This window comes from Phocoena phocoena, chromosome 1 (genome assembly GCF_963924675.1).
Source record: "Phocoena phocoena chromosome 1, mPhoPho1.1, whole genome shotgun sequence".
In the NCBI taxonomy this organism is placed as follows: Eukaryota; Metazoa; Chordata; class Mammalia; order Artiodactyla; family Phocoenidae; genus Phocoena; species Phocoena phocoena.
Window position 1 is genome coordinate 127,073,309 of NC_089219.1, and position 17,989 is coordinate 127,091,297.

A 17,989-nucleotide genomic window follows, 5' to 3' on the forward strand; every position below is an offset into this window, starting at 1 on the left:
ATTTATAGAGAAAATCCCATTTTAATTTAAAAATACACAGAAGCATTGTACCAAAGTCTTACCTATGATTATCTCTGGATAGTGGGAGTAAAATTTTTAATTTTTTCCTATTTGCTCATTTGTACTTTTTATAATGAACATGTATACTTCTCAAATACGAAAAAACTATTGAGCAAACTCTGAAATATCATAATGTATGATGAATCAGTTTATGAAGATACTACAGAAACAAATAGCTAATACATTTGTATTGCAACATCTTACACTGTAACAGATTGCTTTGCAAATAAAAAGTTTTATTTCATCTAGAAAATATTTTTAAAAATCAAATTTCAATTAAGGGTAACTGACCAAATGGTTTATAAAATGTTACTAAAGGGTAAGCGTTTCTACTCATGATGTAAGAATATTCTGAGTCTGACATTTAAGGATTATAGCTATAATTTTTAAAACTACTTAAAAATAGTATTTACATACTTACTATAATTCTTAATTCCTTATTATCTATTTTCCATCATATGCCAATAGCATATGATAGAAGTTATCTATGAAGCTCAAAGGCACTAACCTTCACAGATAAGCTGTACGTTCCTTTTGTTAGCAGCTAGATTAATGCAGAAAGAAATGAGTTCCAAGTCAATTCGTTCATCCGAACATTCAAAGAGCATCTTCATTAACTAGCAGGAAGCACAAGACATATTTTACTCAAAAAACCCCCAAACACACAAAAAACCACAGGCACTATTTTATCACAGTATGTTACCTTAGATTGTATGTTGGAAATAATATAATACAATTACATTTTCAACATAGAAGTGGTAGGCTTTTACTACTGAATAACTGAATGCTTAATGAACTATTAGATGCTCAGCATTCAATATGAACTTCCAAGTACACTGGAGAATATAAGAGGAATATTACATAAAGCCTTTGCATTTAAGGAATTTAAAATGTTGTGTGGAAGTAGACCATTCTGAGCAATGAAAATAGCTTGTGCAAAGGTTACAAGGCAGGAAAAAAAGTCATTCTTCTGAAGAATTAAGAGAAGGCAAGCATGGTTGGAGTGAGGGAAATAGTGTTAAGAGATAAGGTAAAAGTCAGATCACGCAGGATTCTGAAGTACACGTTAAGGATTTTGGGCTTCATCCTAAGGTAAATGGGAAGACATTAAAGGCTTCCAAATAAGGAAAGTGTCAGGATAAGATTTACATTTTGAAAAAATCTGGTCAATGTAGAAAATAGACTGAAGTAGGATAGGAAAATGTGGCAAAACCATCTAAGAGGCTAGTGGAAAAGTCGAGGTATGATGATGGCTGCCTGGACTAGGTAGAGCAGTGGGGATAGAGACAAAAAGGATGGCTCAGAGATATATTTAGGAAAGAGAATCAAACTGGGATTTAATAACTGACTAGATGTTGGGGTTAAGGGAGAGGAAGGGTCAAAGATGACTCACAGGTTTCTGCCCTAAACAACAACATGGATGGTGGTGCTAACATTTACCAAAAGACAGAAACCAAAGTAGGAGAAAACTTTAAAGGGAAGACAGTAATTTTGGTTTTGGACATGCTGAATTTAAGCTGCCTATGTGACAGTCTAGTGCAGATAGTCAGTAAAAGTTATAAACACAAGTTTAGGAGACATGATTGGACTGAAGGTATAATTTTAGGAATTGCCATTTATGGTTGATAACTGAACCTGTAAAGCTGGACCCAATCATTTGGGAGTGTGTATAAAATAAGAAACGAACTCTACTTAATGATAAGAGAAAGGGAAGGAACTTCCCTGGTGGCCCAGTGGTTAAGAATCCATCTGCCAATGCAGGGGACACGGGTTCCAGCCCTGGTCCGGGAAGATCCCACATGCTGTGGAGCAACTAAGCCCGTGCACCACAACTACTAAGCCTGCGCTCTAGAGCCCACAAGCCACAACTACTGAGCCCGTGCACCGCAACTACGGAAGCCCACATGCCTAGAGCCCCTGTTCCGCAACAAGAGAAGACGCTGCAATGAGAAGCCCACACACTGCAACAAAGAATAGTCCCCACTCGCTGCAACTAGAGAAAGCCTGTGTGCAGCAACAAAGACCCAACCCAGACAAAAGTCAATCAATCAATCAATTAATCAATTAATTTAAAAAAAAGAGAGAGAGAAAGGGAAGATGGGTCTGAGAAGCAGCAGACAGAAAAGTAGGAAGAAAAAGGCAGGCCACTTATGCCATTTAGCAGTAATCTATATTTGTCATGATGAGAGACAGTTGCTATGTAATAAAGGAGAAATGAACAAACCTTAAGCTATACTTTTGAGAAGCTTGTCTACTATTATTGGTAAATAGCAAATTAACTTAGTGCATATTATATAAATATATTTTTCTCTTAGTCAAATTGCTAACAACATATGGAAGTCAATCCTAAAATTTATAACCTAAAAATTTCTTATGTTTTATCTCGGCGGATACCTTTTTAGATCAACATGCCTTTGTTGACTGATTAGACCCTATTTTGTTAAATCTTGTTTTGGTTATTCTCTATGTTAGTTCCAAATAACTTCTAAGTTTCAAAAAGGCTACATGGTGAACACACAAAAATTAATCTTATTTCTGTATGCTAGCAATGAACAACTGGAAACCAAAATTTAAAAAGCAAATCCACTCACAATTGCTCCCCAAAATACTTAGATATAATTCTAACAAAACTATATGTATATATATAAAATTCACTATTTGCTGAGAACTACAAAAACACTATAGCTGGTGAATGGTTGGCATGTATCATGCCTTTTCCCAGAGAGCACTTCTTTAACACCAATGTTGCTGCTAGTGGATTTAATCACTAACTCTTAATAATGTTGTAGAACAAAAAAATTCTATGGCAAAGATAAAATAATCTTAATTTATTGGATATACTTTTAACAGATTTTGCTACCTATTAACTAACTGCCAACTAAAATTAAATTACAAATTAATAAAAATGTAGGTGACAACCCTCTAAAAATGTAAATATATACAGTATGTTTTTCACATTCTAATCAAAAACCCATTATAGATTTCTTCCAAACTTCTAATACAAGAAGCTTTTTAAAAATAACAAAAGTGTGTTTGTTACATCAATGCAATTTTTAGCAAGGCAAAATATCCGTTGCTGTTTACTTGAAATTAACCTTGTAGTATGAAATTTGCCCTTAAGAATGGTGTTACAGGGTGATTTGTTAGAAGCTGAGGGTTTTTGCCTTGTTTTTGTAATTTCCACATTAAGTCCTGTGATGAAATATTCAGGAGCTAGCTTTTTAAAAAATAATGCATGGTTTAAAACCTTATCCAACACCTACATCCCAAAATCAAGAGAAATCAGGACTAAGTGTGAATGAAATACATCATGATATAGAGTTAGCTTTTCCTAATAAGAGAAACATTTCAATTTTAAAGTGTTCACATTTTAAAATAATAGTTTAGTACAAGCTCTACGTGCAACACTGTCTTTGACTGCTACCCATAGCACTTCAGAAGTAAGTGTAATTGCTGACAACTAGGAAATACTAAAACTAGATTTGTTCTGTTTTAACTATGTCCATTGTCATCTTTTACTAATTTAACAGGAAGGCACTAAAAGGCTTCAGCCTGTGCAATGAAGAGGCAATAGTGTTCAATCAGACAAGTCCCATATTGAGTATCAGATACCAAAGACCCAGGACTGAAATCACTGTGTCTAGACTCTCTGGCACCTGACTTCACTTATTTACCAGTGACCAGAGGCCAACCCCTACAGCTCTCTGTATTCACATACACCTCTGCCACCCCCACCCCCCTACCCAAACATCTTTGAATGATTATGGCAGAACTTTGCATGCCTCAGGAATCTCTTCTGACTGGCTACTCCCTAACTCTGCTGTTTGAAGTGATGCTCTGGTTTCTGAACTTCAGCAGATAATGGCAGGCAGGAGCAAAGGGGGCTGTCAGAAAGGACGTTTACCAGCATTCAGCTCAAAAGAAGCGTGTAGATCAAAGAGGGGCCAAATAGGACAACTGTGGTAGAAAACATGTGGATTACTATGAAGATTCTTGCACACTGTTCTAGGTAAAATGTTAAATAACACCATGACATCATTACCTAAACATGTACTTTGGCCATTCTATTACCAATAAATACTTTCATAAGCATCTGGATGGCATTTGCACCTATTTAAACAAAACATGCATCTTAGAGGTCTAAATAACAATGAACTGTTAATGTGTACTCTTAACTATTATTAGAATACAACCATTAACTCCTGGTTATCCCCAAGTACGCTTACCTGGAACAATTCACCCACTGAGACCATTAAGATCATACATAAAGACAGACTTGCCCTGACCCCCAAGTTTTACAAAATAGTGTCATAATAGAGGGAAAAAATGAGAATATATTGGATAATTAGAGGCAATAAAGTACAAAAGAAGCAAAGCAACATAATATTGGGAGAGATTATGAGCCATGTTGACTTTATAACATCTACTCTAAATGTTAAATATTTTACAAAAGTGAGCTCTAATTATAGGCTTATGTTAGAGCATCTCACAGTCTATTTCCACCAAAGCCCAGCTCTTTAAGAATGAGAAATCAATAGAATCATTTTTCCCCCAAAAGACCATGATCATGCACTAGATACAGCCTCTTAAGGTTAATCAAATTTATGAAATGCTATTCCATGAGCCCAATGTTAACACACTGTTTATTTGGACTAATAAAATTCTGATGAAATTTTAAAAAGTATAGGTTTATCCTATAAAACACATATAAGAAAGGGAGTATTTAAATTGGACTCTGAGTGGTTCCAAAATAATGAGAAGCATTTACAAATGGCACCTTATTTTTGTACAGTGTTTCACAGTTTATAAAGTTCCTTTACATATGTATCTAATGGAATTAAAGAATATGACCATATCCCACATTTTTTTTGATCACTGAAATGAATATGAATGACAATGGAACCACTGCTTTCTTACTTTCAAAGTTATTTTAGGCTTCTCATTTGAAAAATTCATTTGTAATACTTGACAATATTTACTAAACAAAAATTAATGTGCATAATTTCAAAGTGAACAGAGTATTACATTAATATTCCAAACTTCAGATATAGTTTTATTTAACAAGCTCGGAAATTTCAATGTAATCCCAAATTTGCTTTCCATGATTCTTTTATTTTACAATGTATTTTTACAATTGGTACTGGGTGCCAATCAAACCATGTCAACTTTTCCCCAAATATGCCAAAGTTGAGCCTTACAAAGTACAAGTTATAGGCTGGATAGCACTTTAGGAACAAACATACTATTCTAGAGTACCATTTGGTTTCTCAAAATATGGCCTAATACTAAAAAGTTTCAGGATGTTTACAACATAATTTGATAATATACCCTCACTATTCCCACCAGGGTTGAGCTTTAAAAACAAAATATAATAAACTAAAACCCCAAAACATTGACCATTGAATGAATTTTGAAGGATTTTGTTCATGAAATACAGACCATAAATGTTCTGAAAACCCCACTGCAGAAATGTTTGATGTTAGAAAATTATCTGGCAAGGAAACATGCATGAATGTTGTCCTTGAAAAGGTACGGGAGAATTTTCTACAAAGTCTTCAACTGCAATAATAATAATGTTTCAAAAGTAACTTAAACAGGCTTTTATTTCTGATTATTTATTGAAAATAAAGTTTCACATTTTATGTTTGAGATTGTAAATTCTAGGGTATAGAGGGAAGGGTAACTCCAAATTAAATATTTAACAAAAAAAGTTTTCCATCTCTTTTTAGTGTACATTTATTTCTCTTTTATTTAATGTTATTCTCTTTAAAATCTAATCTAGATAAAAACAGTCAATCTAGACAAAAATATTATTCTTTTATCACTGCTTTCCAATTCATATCCTGTAGTCAATTAAGTTCTGACATTAAATGGGATTGGAAAAGGAACACCCTTTGAAACTGTGAAGCAAAACCCCTTGGAACATATGAAGTGAGACTGTAGTAAATCACCTGTAATCTCCCTTTGACATGGCTACTCTTTTATTGACAACTTGTTTGACAAAGAGTTTGATTACACTTTGTATCGGCTGTAGTGTGACATGTGTTATCTCTATAAGAAGCCTTGCCTTGTTAGATAAAATATGCTGCATATTTGAAGGATGTCTACTTTCTGTAAACAAGCATAATTAGTTTATCCCCTGGTATAAAAGCCTAAGAAATTATCCTTGAGAGTTTATCAGTTTTTTAATTGCATGTAGATAAAGTATTAAAATTCTGGAACAGCAAATTCAATTTTTAGAACCGGGTTATTAATTTGGGATGAATAGAAGGATTAATAAGAATTAATAAAAAGAAAAACTATGGCCTGTTTTTTACTACATAATAATTATTACTACTATTATTAGTAATAATAATTAATTATAGTAGTAATAAATATTAGTAATACATATTAATTATTACTATTAATCTTAAAATAATATACATTTAATAACTTATATTAGGCTAATAAGGAATTATGTAGTAGGAGTCTTAAGAGGACTACTTTAATAAGTATGACTTACTATACATATTCTTCTAAAGTGTCTTTTAAAAGTGTTATTTTTATTGTATAGTATACATCCTGTGATTTTGCTTTTTCTATTTTAGAAAGCCGTATTATAAAAATAATATTAAAAATCAGCCTAACTAGTGTTCCAATCATCAGATATTATTCAAATTAGTAGAGCTCAGTTTAATGAAGATTAATGGCAAAATAGTGATTCCATGAATGTAAATTCCCTAAGAGTAAAATTACACATGTATATCCCTGGTGGCACAGTGGTTGAGAGTCTGCCTGCTGATGCAGGGGACACGGGTTCGGGCCCTGGTCCGGGAGGATCCCACATGCCGCGGAGCGGCTGGGCCCGTGAGCCATGGCCACTGAGCCTGCGCGTCTGGAGCCTGTGCTCCGCGAGGGGAGAGGCCACAACAGTGAGAGGCCTGCGTACCGCAAAAAAAAAAAAAAATTACACATGTATAGAATCTCCACCATTATAGTCTATGAAAAAAAATCACTAAACTCCTTCAAGACAAATAAACCGAACATATGAAATATATCAAGCAACTGAGTTATAGCAAAAATCTTTCTTGAGAGCAGTGCTATAAAAATAAAAGTTGTTTTTTTTTTTTTTTTGCGGTACGCAGGCCTCTCACCGTTGTGGCCTCTCCCCTCGCGGAGCACAGGCTCCAGACGCGCAGGCTCAGCGGCCATGGCTCACGGGCCCAGCCGCTCCGCGGCATGTGGGATCCTCCCGGACCAGGGCCCGAACCCGTGTCCCCTGCATCAGCAGGCAGACTCTCAACCACTGCGCCACCAGGGAAGCCCAAATAAAAGTATCTGATGAAGCATTTTCCCATCAGAGAACGCAAAGCAATTAAAACCGTCAACCACAAACAAAATTAAAGGGCAAATGACAAAGTTGGGAAATGTCTGTAATATGACCAGGAGTTAAAATAGTTACTACATATAGAGATATTATTTATTAATCCTAAAATATTGACATGCCAATGGAAAAATTATCAAGGGACATGAATGATTTATAACATAATATCAACAATAAGCATGTGAAAAATGTTCAACCTCACCAATAGCCACAGAAATGCAAATAAAAAGAAATAGAGACACTCCATTTTTAGAGAAATGATAGCATGCAGTGCTGTTCAAAGTGAAGTGACAGTTGTAAAAAAATCAACTCATGTCTTCTTAGAAGGTAATTTGGCCATATTGTGTCAAATACACAAAATACCTTTTGACCTAGTAATTCTACTTTTAGGAATTTAAACTAAAGAAAAAATCAAGATGTGGTTAAGCTTTTACATACTATGATATTTATTCCACATTATTTCATTTGTTTACATACTTTTACTTACATCAGTTTTTATGTGATAAACTGGAAAAAAACCCTAAATATACAATTTAACAATATTTAAATTATGGTACACTTATGCAATAAAATAGTATACAACTATTATGAATAATTTATGAAGAATGTTCAGTGACATGGGAGGGTATTTAATGATATATTAAGTTAAAAAAGCAATATATAATTACATATGGCATATAATCCCAAAACAGTATTTTTTTAACTATGTAGAAGAAAATGTACCAAAATTTTAAATGGTTATCTCTGGGTTTGGGATAACAGAAAGTTACTTTCATTTTTATAATGTTCTGTACTTTCCAGATTGTATATAACAAATTTATATTATTTTTAAGAGGGGACTTTTAAAGAAAAAAACCTATCTGGCAAATCAAGGGAAGAAAGTAAAAAACATATTTTTGAATGCCTTTTTAAAAAAACACTTAAAGCACTTACTTGTGGTATACAGTCAGTGTATGCAAACATTGATTTAAAGCGGTCATCCATGCTTATGTGGTAAAGAACACACATTGCTATTTGTTTGTAGTTTTCATTGCCTGGAAATAAGAAATCATGGATATGGTGAGATTTTATATTATGCCATGCATGGGAATGACCACAAAGAAATTAATTTTTTTTGTATAACACACTCAAATTAATGCATTACAACTTTTACGCTACTGAATCAAAAAAATCACTAACCCTAATTTAGAATTTTTTTTTTTTTTTTTTTTTTTGCGGTATGCAGGCCTCTCACTGTTGTGGCCTCTCCTGTTGCAGAGCACAGGCTCCGGACGTGCAGGCTCAGCGGCCATGGCTCACGGGCCCAGCCGCTTCACGGCACGTGGGATCTTCCCGGACCAGGGCACGAACCCGTGTCCCCTGCATCAGCAGGCGGACTCTTAACCACTGCGCCACCAGGGAAGCCCTAGAAAATATTTTGAGCTCCCTATTTCAATTCCAAAGTTTGGAGCACACTATCTATGAAATATCACTAAGTTCCAAGAGATTATGTGTATTTTACAAGGTATATTTTTGAAAAAATTAACCACAAACCTAAGAATTAATTGTTCCCAGTAGCCCACTAAAATGTAGATTTGGCCTCCCCATCCTTACTGTTTTATCAAAATATGTGATAAACACATTTCATTGACAGTGATAATGTATAAGAAATAGTAAACGAAAAGTATATTTAATTTTTATGAATCAGAAACTGGAAAAATAACAAATAATAAATGAAGTAGAATAGTATTTGCTACATTAAAAAAAAATACATGCCCAAAAGAAGACATACAGATTGCCAAAAAACACATGAAAAGACGCTCAACATCACTAATCATTAGAGAAATGTAAATCAAAACCACAATGAGGTATCACCTCACACCAGTCAGAATGGCCTGGCCATCATCAAAAACATCTACAAACAATAAATGCTGGAGAGGGTGTGGAGAAAAGAGAACCCTCCTGCACTGTTGGTGGGAATGTAAATTGATACAACCACTATGGAAAACAATACGAGGTTCCTTAAAAAACTAAAAATAGAACTACCATATGACCCAGCAATCTCACTACTGGGCATATACCCTGAGAAAACCATCATTCAAAAAGATACATGTACCACAATGTTCACTGCAGCACTATTTACAATAGCCAGGACGTGGAAGCAACCTAAGTGTCCATCAACAGATGAATGGATAAAGAAGATGTGGCACATATATACAATGGAATATTACTCAGCTATAAAAAAATAATGAAATTGAGTTATTTGTAATGAGGTGGATGGACCTAGAGTCTGTCATACAGAGTGAAGTAAGTCACAAAGAGAAAAACAAATACTGTATGCTAAAGCATATATATGGAATCTAAAAAAACGGTACTGATGAACCTAGTGGCAGGGCAGGAATAAAGACGCAGACATAGAGAACAGACTTGAGGATACGGGCAGGAAGGGGAAGCTGGGGCGAAGTGAGAGAGTGGCATGGACATATATACACTACCAAATGTAAAATAGATAGCTAGTGGGAAGCTGCTCCATAGCACAGGGAGATCAGCTCAGTGCTTTGTGATGACCTAGAGAGGTGGGATAGGGAGGGTGGGAGGGAGGTTCAAGAGGGAGGGGATATGGGGGTATATGTATACATATAGCTGATTCACTTTGTTGTACAGCAGAAACTAACACAACATTGTAAAGCAATTATACTCCAATAAAGATGGAAAAAAATACATGACTATAAAATGCTAAAGGGTAGAGATAGTAAGCATAGTCTAAGGATTGTCTCAGAACTTCTGAGGTAAGATTATTCTAGTTTCGTACACCTTGAAACTGAAAAAAGAAAACTGAATGATATATCATAGATTTGAAAAATAAAATGGGACTTTAATATGTCATGTAGTTCTTCTACATGCTTTCAGAAAGACCATATTTTAAGGATCTATTTATGATCTCACAGTCAGTGACAAAACTTGAGCTAGAAAAGTCTGGCTAAAAGGTTTTATCCGGGGCTTCCCTGGTGGCGCAGTGGTTGAGAACCTGCCTGCCAATGCAGGGGACACGGGTTCAAGCCCTGGTCTGGGAAGATTCCACATGCCACGGAGCAGCTGGGCCCGTGAGCTACAAATACTGAGCTCTGCGCGTCTGGAGCCTGTGCTCCGCAGCAAGAGAGGCCGCGACAGTGAGAGGCCCGCGCACCGCGATGAAGAGTGGCCCCCGCTTGCCACAACTAGAGAAAGCCCTTGCACAGAAACGAAGACCCAACACAGCCAAAAATAAATAAATGAATAAATAAATTTATAAAAAAAAAAAAAAAAAAGGTTTTATCCAAAATTATTTTTAAAAAGTTTGGCTATGAGAAATCCTTGGAGATATTTGGAGTTTTAAAACAAAATCAAGGATATACATCAATTTAGTTGATAAATAACATATCAAGAAAATTTTAAATATATTGTGACATGGAGGATAAATTCAGCACCTTTATTCTTGTGTCTACCATAGTATAAAATTACTAAAATACTTTGTGTTTTTTAAAAATACTATTTTATAATCTTATTGATTTTTTTCAGATATTAGGTTATCTCTTTATGAGGTGGTGAGAAATTCTTAGGGGACATACCTTGGTATTCTTATAGGCTTAGTATAGCATATGGAAGTTTCTCAATAAATACCTGCTGATTGATTCTATTTTTAATATCTAAAAAGCCTGGTGACTATAGTTAACATACTGTATGTACATTTGAAAGTTGCTAAGAGAGTAAATCTTAAAAGTTCTTACAACCAGAAAAAAAGTAATTATGTGAGTTGATGGATGTGGCAACTAATCTTAAAGTGGTAACTTTTATAGTTAACTACCCTTATATCTAACCTTATATATTTTGCAATATATATATATATATCAAGTCATCACCTTAAACTTACATACTGTTATATGTCAGTTAGATCTCAATAAAGCTGGAAAAAAAACAATGTTATGTTTAAAAAATCAGAGGCTAAAACTGAAAAAATAAGCACGCTTAGTCAAAGACAGAAATTACTAGTTCTACAAGATTTTCAGATTTGACACAAAAGTGTTTTAAGTTTCCAGATGTTTTTTAAAAACATATAGTGACCCTCTCTCTAGCCTGTTGCTTTCCTGGAGCTTATATGTTAAAGAAAAATATTTCATATGGTAAGGAAGAACAATGTGAGTCTTCAAAATAATCTGTCAAATAAATTTTATCATCCTTATGTTTCAGATGAGGAACTTAACACTTGGAAAAAAATAAATACTTCCTACACAGCCTTGTAAGTGGGTGAGCAGGGCTTTAAACACAGGTTTCTCTGACTCCAGAATTTTCACCAGAGGTATATTACAGTATCTCTCAAACATTTTTATATCATAAGGTAAAACGGTCTTTCAAGTAAGATGATAGTATCAGGTAAAAAAGACTGAGATACACTGACATATGATAGAATAAAACACATTTTAAAAACAGAATTTTTAAAAATCAAGACTTTTGCATCTTTTTAAATTGTTTGGCTAAAGCCTATTTCCTATGGCTTTCAGTATCAATGTAAAAATGACTTCTTGGCATAAAACAAAAACAATAAAATCTAGCATATGTTCGTCAGATGAATACATACTAGTAAACATTTTCATCTTAACTAAAAATCTATGAATTCACTAACTTAACCACTTGGAATACAACATATGCAGGAACTACATCTGGAGGAAAACGTAATGCAAAAACTGAAATTACTCCAAAAAAGAGAAAAGTAGAGACTAACTGGGTGTTCCCAACCCCAGTATTTTGCTCTTGGGATCAGAGCAATCTAAATAGAAAAGACTCATAGATTTTAATAAATCACATTTTTACACCGCTGAAGGCATTCATTTATACTTATTCTAGTATAAAACACACTTGCCATAGGAAAACAAATCTTTGCATCAGTTTGCATGATACATAGATTAAAAATGAAAAATTCCAATTTTATTCTCCAGAGAGGAAAGTATCCCTTAGGGGTTTGGTCAGATTATACTTCACAGTATTTTCCTCCAGGGACGGAGGTATTTTAATATCTTTTCAAGTAAGTTCCTACAGCAAACTCATATTCCGAAGGCACAGTCTCTTTCCCTGCTATAACAGTTTCTTTCTATATGTTGTTCAGCTGTGGGTAGGTTCTAGTCCTACTTAATTTTTTCAAAATATTATTTGAAAATATTTTCTCTATGTAATGGATTCACTGAAAAGTAGGATTCTAAGTCACACAACTTACTAAATAAATGGTAGAAGAAACATAGAAATCTATATCCAACATAAAAGATTTTTTAACATCAAAGTAAATAATCAGACTTTAAAATTCAGTGTGGAACTAAGAATGAAAAAGGACACTATTCTATGTTTGAGGATTGTCTGTCTACTGCTGGTTATCAATGAAAGGATTCTAAAATGCAATGTTCTAAAGTGGTACATCAATTCATGTAAGGTGAGAGGAAAGAAAGATTCACCTTTAAGAGATCTGTATCCCATAAAGAGAATAACAAGGAAGGTCCTTCTAGAGCAAATTACATACACACATATATATGATTATATATCTATATCTATATCACTTCCAAAGGATAACTCAGGATAAAGGATATGTGACAGAATAGAAAGTCTAGAGAAAAGTCCTAAAATTACAATAATTTTTAAAACGTAGATGAATAACATATGCAAGAAACATCTCAAATTCAACAATAATTTACTTTCTTTTTCCACAGCAAAACTAAATATCTAGTTTCAAAAAGTAGGATGAGTCATTCTACTGCCAGTTCTAATTCTGCTCTTGTGTGCTTTCTCTTTCTTCTTCTCTCCCCATACTCATGGCCAAAAGTGAAAGATCCTTGCAGTACTCCCGTACCTTCCTAATTCTTTATCTGTGATCTTCTATTTAAAAACCTATGTAACGCAACTAAACTCCAATAAAAATTAATTTTAAAAAAGGTGGGAAGCTGGGGGGACGGGCAGGAAGTATATGGGAAATTAATGTCCTTTCTGCTCAATTTTGCTATGAACCTTAAATTGCTCTAGAAAATAAAGCTTGATTTAAAAAAAAAAGTCTCTGAACATATGCCTAATTTCCCATAATCTTTACCTAAAATGATTATCATGCCCCCAAAATGTGCTAAAACTAAAGGACTGAAGAAAACAGAAACTCAAGGATTACAAGGCTATCCCAAAAGATTTGTGGATAGCCAGTCTTTTTATAACTACAATGCTTTGAGAGAAGGGAAGAGAGAAAGAGTTAAGCAAACTGATAGTTCCTCTTGTATGTTAAGCATGTATTTTCTCATTTAACCCTTATAACAACTGAAGAGGTAGGTATTATCTTTGATCTGGATGTGAGGCAATGACATTCATTAAGGTTATGAATCCTTCAAAAGGAAACACAGCTCGTGAATCTGAGATTCAAACCTAGGTCGGACTACAAAGCCTGTGTGTATGTACTCTCTACTAAGCCTTCCAGGAAGCAGCAGGAAGGGTGAAATAATGCCAAATAAACATAAATTATTATCATCATTCCTTAGTGGCACAGTACCGAAAGGAAATGCAGTTAAGAAGGGACTCTATGGAGAAGGAGGTGAGAAGATGGTACAAGAGAAGAGGGGAGATGAAATGAAGAAAAACAATCAGTTATTTATCAGAGTACCTGAGCCCAGATGCAATAGGTTCCAATGGATGAAAGATCTTGACAGGGACAAACTGCATTATCCCCCAAGCAGTTTGGGGGACTAGATCTATATAGCAGTTCTGAAACTCACTCTCACTGAATTGGACAAGAACTGCTATCAAGCAGTGTTTGATTTTATGAGAAAAACAAGGTGCTAGAAGCTTAAAAGTTGAGTAGAGTGGTAAACAGAGGTAGTAAAATGCTGTGGTTCAAATCTCAGGCTCTGGAGGCAGACTGCTTGGGTTCAATTTGTGGCTCTGCCACTTACTAGCATAAATGGCCTTTTGAGTGTTATTTAAATTCTCTGTGCTTCAGTTTCTTCATCTGTGAAACTGGAATAACAACTGTACCTATCTCAAAGAGTTGTTATGTGAAGATTAGGTGAAAGAATCCTGGTAAAACAATTAGTACTGAGTTTGACACACAATAAACTGAATCAATACATGTCATTTCTTAGTATTATTATGTTGATAATAACACTTTTCTGTTTTACCAATAGAACACTATTTTCACATTCCCCTATTATATATGTTGTCTTTGTGGTTTCTATCCTCAAGATTTGACCACAGTTAGAGGTAATGTAGGTTTAAGAGGCAGCCAAGATTCCTCTGAGATGAGCTAGACAGGGTTCACAGGTATATTCTGAGCCTATGGTTGAGCCACTTGTCCCGAGTCACTTTCCTATAAAGCTCTGCTATACCCAAAGTACGGGCTTAGGAGAGTCACCGCATCCTTCAAGGCTCCACTCAGTGACCAGTATCTGATAAGGACCCTTCATCAGTCTCATAGGGTTATAAATCCCTTAATCAGAACAAAAATTGGGAAAAGAAAATAATCAAAGGATAGATTATTATCATCAGTATGTGTTCCTCCACCACCACTACCACAAACACACTGTGAACCTCTCTTCCTTCTTTCATGCTTCCTTGTCTGTAACAGAACTTAATTTCACTCCTCGAGTGGGGAATAGTTATGGAGGCGATGGGGTACAAAAAGATGAAAGGACACAGAGAGAGAAGTCTGAGAACACAGAAGACAAACCTCACTATTAGCTATATTACTTCATTTACCTTTAAGTTTCATGTCCCAGGCAAATAAAACGTACAGGTGTTTCCCCCTTTGTTTGAGCTGAGCACAACCAAACAAAAGAAAACTGGAATATGACCAGAGATTTTTTTTTTCCCTTGAGGAAAGTGTGAAAGGAGGTGATGACAGATATAAGGGACTACAATATTGTACTCAGAAGTCTATATAACCCAGGTTGCTGATACGTCTTCTAGATTTTATCTAGGTAAAGGTTCCCTAGAGTTCAATCAATTGATTTACAAATACCTATAAAATTGATTTTCTTCTCACTTTGTATTTATTTAGGGAATGAAAAAAGATACAAGACGACACTTGGTTTTTTATTCAGAAAAAAAGATGGAAATATTTTATAAATGCTTGTTACCCATATGTTACCTTGATGATTCTAATTCATATCTTATTGTTTCAAATCACATATTTCCAATCTCCTCTAAAGAACTGCAATGTATGAAGGAATATTATAGTATATAAACCACAGGTATCATATTCATTGAATCATAAATGATTATACAAGTGATTAACTGCTTGATAAAAACACAGCCTATAACTTTACGGTATCTAGCAGATATCTGACAGCTACAGCAAAAGGACAAAATATTGTAGGAGAAAAGTGAATACCTGGAGGGGGAAGATGTCTGGAAATAACCTAAATTCATCCCTTCAAACACAGCTGCACACAGAAAGTAGAGGTTTTCTGGCAGCCAACATTTATTATTACTTAAAGACTAATTTAAAGATCACATAGCAATAAACAGAAATTAAGAGAGATTAAATGGTCCAAGTAAAATTAAAGCTTATCCCTTATTATAAGCTAATAATAGTCTTCTTCATTCATTGGATATCTGAGTTCTTAAAAAAATAAAACTCAAAAAAAAAATCTTGCATATCCTAAACGAATTTGGGGCTGGGAGTTATGATTTTCCCATAAGAATTCATGATGAAGAACCATAAACTCCAGCTAACCAACTATGATTTCTCCACATCATACCAATGGCAGACATTTCAAAAGGGCTCCTTTAAGACTTACAGACATCAATTATTCCCTAATGGCATCCCAAGTTAAAACAGTCTGCCAATAGTCGCTATGCTGGCATAGCACCAAAGGTTCTGTGAATTTTGAGCAGAGCAGTGAAAAGACTGAATATTTTGAGAACTAGGTCCTTAATGACTATAGGTGGCTTAGTCAGATCTGTTCAAGTAATAAGGCCACGGTGAAAATAAAATGGCCTAGTCATTATGATTCCTTTGGTATTTATGATAATAAACATGAATCAAGATGAACTCACCGGCTATTAAATGCAGAGGCCATAAGTACTTCGATAGGATTTCCATAGAAATTCACTGTTAATTAGCTGGATCATTATTTGAACGCGTTACTGAATTATCTTAGCAGTTATGCAGCCATTCCCCTCAAAACTGGTCATTCCCAGCTGAGGGCAGTTGATGCCTTAACAAACTGGTCATTAACTCCAGCAACTGATTTTGTGGGAATTATTGCACTTATACGTTCAAGATTTTTTTTTTCTTTTTAAAGAAATTTGCAGCTGTAGTTCAGCTGGAGCAACTGAAGGAGAAAAAAAGTCAGCTCTCTGGACTGCTCTCACGATCGATTTTCTGCCAATTAAAGGGGAAGCACATGCTGATGGGTTTTGAATTTTAAAATGTCTTCAGTTTTTTCCATCTCTGAAGTGATTAGTAAAAACACCATTTAGCTACTAATTTTGTAAGATACTTGGGATTTTCCATTCACAGTTCAGTCAAGCAGAAATATGAGTTCTGAACACCAGAACTCAAAGCCAAATTTCCACTGTTGCAGTAGACCCAGCCCAATACTTGGTAAAAGCAGAGTGAGAACACAAATTATGGGTCACATTATTAGCCAGATTCTCATTCCCTTCGGCACTCCATGTCTTCGTTCAAAGTAGAAAACTCCCTTCGAAGTCACAAAGGGTCCATGAAAAGATAAGAGAAGTGGGGATATAAGCACCCCTATATTAGAATAGAGCAGCATTAAGGTGATAAATTATCCCTAGAAAGTCTATGTGAGTACAACATGCTTCAAAAATCACAACTGCCTTTAAGTTTACTGTAGAGTTGGAGCCTTTAAAGCTCTATCACTATAGTGAAAAGGCCACAGGCAAAACCACCACTTAAAAGATAATTGCAGGGCTTCCCTGCTGGCACAGTGGTTGAGAGTCCACCTGCCGATGCAGGGGACACGGGTTCGTGCCCCGGTCCGGGAAGATCCCACATGCCGCAGAGTGGCTGGGCCCATGAGCCATGGCCGCTGAGCCTGTGCATCCAGAGCCTGCGCTCTGCAACGGGAGAGGCCACAAAAGTGAGAGGCCCGCATACCGCAAAAAAAGAAAAAAAAAAAAAAGATAATTGCAACAATTATTGAACACATATATTGACTACACTGAAATACACTAAAAATATACTGCAGGTAGATTAGATGATCTTTTGTACACGTTTCCATATCATCTTATGTTTAACTTATTAGCACACGTACTGCAGATACATAACCAGCATGACTAGATAGATAGCCTTAGTTAAAACTTGAATTTGGAAAGACCAATTTTTAAGATTGCAACTCTACTGGATAGTCTTCTCTTCTAGAATGGATTTGTTCAGTCAAATCTAACAGAGATTTGAAATGAATAGATAAAAGCCAACGGTTTTTTAACCGTGAGTACGGGGGCGGGGGGGAAATGTCAGAATTTATAGGTTACGATGATCAGTATGAAAACAAGCATAACAATAGTTTTGTGATACAGTGGTTCATGGATAAATGTTTCTTGTGCTAAATTATTTAATTT

At 35.1% G+C, this 17,989-nt stretch overlaps 1 protein-coding gene across 2 annotated transcripts in view; it reads right to left on the bottom strand.

The window, feature by feature from the left end:
• Positions 1–17,989, bottom strand: part of KIFAP3 (kinesin associated protein 3) — a 157,174-nt gene that overhangs the window by 64,623 nt on the left and 74,562 nt on the right. For both annotated transcript variants that reach the window (XM_065875696.1, XM_065875697.1), the window contains 2 exons: positions 8,357–8,457; positions 569–677 (listed from right to left, as the gene is read on the bottom strand). In XM_065875696.1, the coding sequence (XP_065731768.1) occupies positions 569–677; positions 8,357–8,457 (210 nt within the window). The remainder of the gene's footprint in view (positions 1–568; positions 678–8,356; positions 8,458–17,989) is intronic.